The 4,703-nt window shown below is 42.4% G+C and overlaps 1 protein-coding gene across 1 annotated transcript in view; it reads left to right on the top strand.

Annotated features, from left to right (window-relative positions):
* LOC114029661 (keratin, type II cytoskeletal 1-like) overlaps positions 1–4,703 on the top strand; it is an 11,503-nt gene that overhangs the window by 4,760 nt on the left and 2,040 nt on the right. The window contains exons 3-7 of the mRNA XM_027844249.1: positions 205–265; positions 1,325–1,420; positions 1,636–1,800; positions 2,296–2,421; positions 4,117–4,337. Of these exons, the coding sequence (XP_027700050.1) occupies positions 205–265; positions 1,325–1,420; positions 1,636–1,800; positions 2,296–2,421; positions 4,117–4,337 (669 nt within the window). The remainder of the gene's footprint in view (positions 1–204; positions 266–1,324; positions 1,421–1,635; positions 1,801–2,295; positions 2,422–4,116; positions 4,338–4,703) is intronic.

The raw sequence follows: 4,703 nt of genomic DNA, 5'->3' as shown, positions 1-4,703 counted from the left end.
CTATCTATCTATCTATCTATCTATCTATCTATCTATCTATCTATCTACAACCACCAAGTCCCAGACTCCAGGTTTGTTGCAGAGACTAAGGTCATCTAAACACAGAAGAAGTTGGTAATTGGGACATTCCTGGTGGTAATAGCCTTATAGAACTGCTCATTAGGGCTCACGGTGGTCACTTATCCATCTTCTCAATTTTACCAGGTATGAAACAGAGATGAACACCCGTACAAATGCTGAGAATGACTTTGTGGTGCTTAAGAAGGTGAGCATAGCTGAATCTTCCACTAGGAGTCAAGAAAGCAGGCACCAATTCCTGGGTCTTGGGAAACTATAGTTCCTTATTCATGGGGCCTCAGTTTTTCCATTTGTGAATAATTCTAGTCCCCAGTCCATTTTTCAGGGCTGTGTGATGAGGAGCTCAGTGAAATCTATAGTAATCATACTAATGATACAGCAAATGTAATTAGTTCTTGGTTTTCTGCATTGAAACTTGCAGTAAATCCTGAAAATCAAACTTCTTGTTGGCCTTGTTTGTTGTGAGAAAAGTATTGCATAATGTTGGCTATGATTACTCTTTACCTTCTTTGCCCATATTCTTGCCAGCTGGTGATGACAGTACAACCTGCCGGTGTTGGGAGGGAATGTGGGTTAGTGCTTTTTTTTAGTGAGAAGGCAGCTAGATGGTACAGTGGATAGAGCACTGGGCCTGGAGTCAGGAAGACTGATATTCCCGAGTTCAAATCTGGTCTGAGACACTTACTTGCAATGTGACCCTCGGCAAGTCACTTAAACCTGTTTGCCTCAGTTTCCTCATCTGTAAAATGAGCTAGAGAAGGAGATGTTAAACCACCCAGTATCTTTGCCAAGAAAACCCCAGATGGGGTCATGAGGAGTTGGAAATGACTAAACTGAACAATAGTTTAGTGCTTTGGTTTATTATTAATTACATCTTCCTATCTGGAACAGGACTAAGTATGTTTGAGGCTGATGATAAGCTAAGACAGAAAACTTCTCATAGAATCAGTGTCAGAGTTGGAAGGGATTTCAGAGGTCATCTAATCTCTCTCTCTCTCTCTCATTTTATACATGAGGAACCCTAAGAAGACTTGTCCAAAGTCATATAACCTATAGATTGGAGAATTGGAATTTGAACTCAAGCATTCTGGATCCTAAGCCAATTCGTCCCATTAAGCCTTTTTCTTTTGGGTTTTTCCCAGACCAATAGGCGTATCTATACTCAAAACATATTCAAGAGACATTCAGGCATCAAGAGTCCTCCCTAACTTCACCTTAATATGCTTTCCCCCTTGCTTTATTTTAGGATGTGGATGCTGCTTATACAGTTAAAGTTGACCTTACCACTAAAGTGGACAGTCTGCAGCAAGAAATCGAATTCCTCACGGTTCTGTATGAGACTGTAAGTCTAGGGGCTAACTTCTTCGCTCTAACCATTGTAGGGCCCTTGGAAAACAGAGAGACAAGGGAGAAAAGCTCTCAGGAGGGAAGTACTTTGGGTTGGTCTCTAAATTTGTGAGTGGAGTTGAGGGGAGAGATAGTTCTGTGAATCTCAGGAGAAAGAAGAGCCAAAGAAAAAGAAAACCACCAAAGATGAATCCAAATTATGTCCTACAGGAATTGGCCCAAGTGCATAAAACTGTCAGTGACACCAATGTGGTCCTTTCCATGGATAACAATCGTACCCTGAACCTGGATAGCATCCTGGAGGAGATCCAAGCTCAGTATGAAGATATTGCCCAGAAGAGTAAGACAGAAGCTGATACTTTGTACCAGACCAAGGTGAGTGAAGGAAACAGATATCTAGGGTACAATCTGATCTGTAGAGGAGCCAGCATTTTTTTTTTATCCCCTTCTGGGAAGGAGTGAGTGGTAGAAGAATCTCTTATCATAACTCCTGGAAACATTGTCTAGTAGATCTCAGCATCCTTAGGTTTTGCCTGGTTGGTTTTAGGGCAGCTGTTTCATTTAAAAGGCTAGATCACCAAGAGAACTCTCAAGGGCACATGGATGGTTCTATCAACCTTAAATCAGGTGCCACAAACTGACCCTCTATTCTATATTGGATAGATTATCTCTCTGTGCTCAGTGATTCTGACCTGACCAAGTTCAAATTGTGCTTCAGGGCAGATGTCTGGTAGGCTTCGGCACTCTGCTCCAGAAAACCTTGTTGTATAAGTGCACAAAGAAATGGAATGGCCATCTGAGGAGAGCTGCCATCATCTGGACAGTGTTCCTCTACTTGCTTTTGACTCTGGTCTTTTCCCTTAACTTTAGTACCAAGAGCTTCAGATCACTGCAGGGAAACATGGTGAAGATGTTAAGGTACTCAAGACTGAGATTAGTGAGCTGAACCGAACGATTCAGAGACTACGTGCAGAAATTGACCGTGTCAAGAAACAGGTAGGGGCTGTGGTTTGACTCTCTGTGGTCAAAATCTCCTGCGCTTATGGTTTCCAGGTCAATAAACGAACATTATCTGTCTCCATGTGCAGAACTCTGTACTGGGTGCTGGGCATGAAGGGAGAGAAAAGGGCTGGGGGCAGGGGAGGGGACAGGGTTCTGGAAGACCTCCAGAGGAAGGAGGTGCCTTAATTAGTCTCTGCCCTTGGGAAATTTGTGACATGGGCCCAGTAGAGAAGATGTGAATGAGTCATGAGAATTAATCACAATGTGAAGGTAGTGTGGTGTGAAAAATAACCGGAGCAGGAGTGAGAGACTAATAGAATGATCAAGTTGGAAAAAATGAGGAAAGGAAGGAAAGAAAAAAAGAAAGGAATAAGGAAGGAGGGAAGAAAGAGAAAAGAAAGAATCAAGTATTTATTAAGCACGTATTTGTGCCAGACGCTATTCTGAGGACTTTATAAATATTTTCTCATTTGATCCTCCCAACAACCCTGGGAAATGGGTGCTACTATTATTATCCCCATTTTACAGTCAAGGAAACTGAGGCAGGAAGCAGTTAAGTGACCTTTAAAGTTCAACTGGCCCAAGTTCTTAATTTTCTAGATAAGAGAACTGAGGTCCAGAAAAGTTCAATGACCCGTCCATGGTTATATATCTAGTTAGTGTGGTCTCTCTGGGTCCAGTGGGTTCAGATTCCCGCTTTGATATTGACAAACCTCTCTTTGCTTCAGCTTCCTCATCTGCAGAATGAGGAGAATACCTTCTATGACCTACCTCACAGAGTTGTGAGGAAAGTGCCATGTAAGACTTAGGGCTCTGTTTAAATGTCAATGGGTATTACTGCTAAAGAGCATTGATGTTAATATTAGTGTTGACATGCCTGAGCTCCTGCTTAATTCATATTTATTGTCTACATTCCATTGACTAGATAGATGGTGATCCCTACTAGAAGAAGATCATATAAGGGGCAGATGGTCTGGAGTGGTAGATAAAGCTCTAGATGTGGGGAGAATAATAGTAACTGCAATAATAACAGTTAATATTTATATATTACTTTAAGGTTTGTTTGATCTTCACTATAACTCTGAGAGGTAGGTGCTATTGCCCTCATTTTACAGATGAGGGAACTGAGGCTTAAGGAGATTAAATAACTTGCTCAAAGTGCCACAAAGAGCATCAGAGGTAGGGCATGATTTCAGGTCTTCCTGACTACAAATCCAGTTCTCTCTCCACTGTTGCCTTTTGCTGTTGTTCAGTCATTTCAGTCATGTCCAACTCTTCATGACCCCTTTGGGGTTTTCTTTGCACAGATAGTGGAATGGTTTGCCATTTCCTTCTTCAGCTGAAGATACTGAGGCAAACAGGATTAAGTGACTTTCCTAGGGTCCCATGGATAGTATGTGTCTGAGACTGGATTTGAACTCATGAAGTTGAGTCTTCCTGATCCCAATCCAAGTGCCACCTAGCACCATGTCCCCTAGCTACCTCAAAAGAGCTATGTTCAAATCTCAGTTCTGCTCCTGACTACTTTTTTGACATTGGGTCAGTCACTTAATGTGTTGTCATCTGTCAAAGGAGAGCGCTGGACTAGATAGACAAGACTCTTACCAGTTCTCAATCTTTGGATCCTTTATAAGTGAGTCTCTAACATGGCATAGGGTCCATTGATTCACCTCATCCTACCCTCTACAGAATGCTGCAATAGAACAGGCCATCCTGGAGGCTGAGCAGAAAGGGGAGAAAACTGTCAAAGATGCCCAGGACAAGCTGGCCCAGTTGGAGGATGCCCTGCAACAGAGCAAGGAAGATCTCACTCAGCTGCTCCGGGACTACCAGGATCTGCTGAATGTCAAGTTGGCCCTAGATGTGGAGATTGCTACCTACAGGAAGCTGCTGGAGGGAGAAGAGAGCAGGTGAACTCAGCAAGATATGCATTGTCCTAATTGCTCCTATTGGGTAGAAGGAGTCATGGAACCTTAGAATCTCAGAGCATAAAAGTACCTCAGAGGTCATCCAGCTCAATCCCAACCTGGTCAGGTATCCTGCTACAACCTTCTTGACAAAGGGTTAACCAGGCTCTGCTTGAAAATGTTCAAAGATAAGGAATTCACTACCTATGTATCTCTTTACAATTTTGGACAACTCACATTATTAGGAAGTTTTTATTTCTTTTCTTCTCTTGTATGGAGCCAATGTTAGCCTCTCCTGAGTATATCTGGTTACTCTGTGGTCTTAGACATACCCAATACTCTGTGACTCATTGATAATGGATTCCAAAA

The sequence above is a fragment of the Vombatus ursinus genome, unplaced genomic scaffold, assembly GCF_900497805.2.
Source record: "Vombatus ursinus unplaced genomic scaffold, bare-nosed wombat genome assembly UNPS02014941.1, whole genome shotgun sequence".
Classification (NCBI taxonomy): Eukaryota; Metazoa; Chordata; class Mammalia; order Diprotodontia; family Vombatidae; genus Vombatus; species Vombatus ursinus.
Note: the sequence above shows the minus strand (reverse complement) of the source record. Positions and strands in the feature narration are given on the sequence as shown.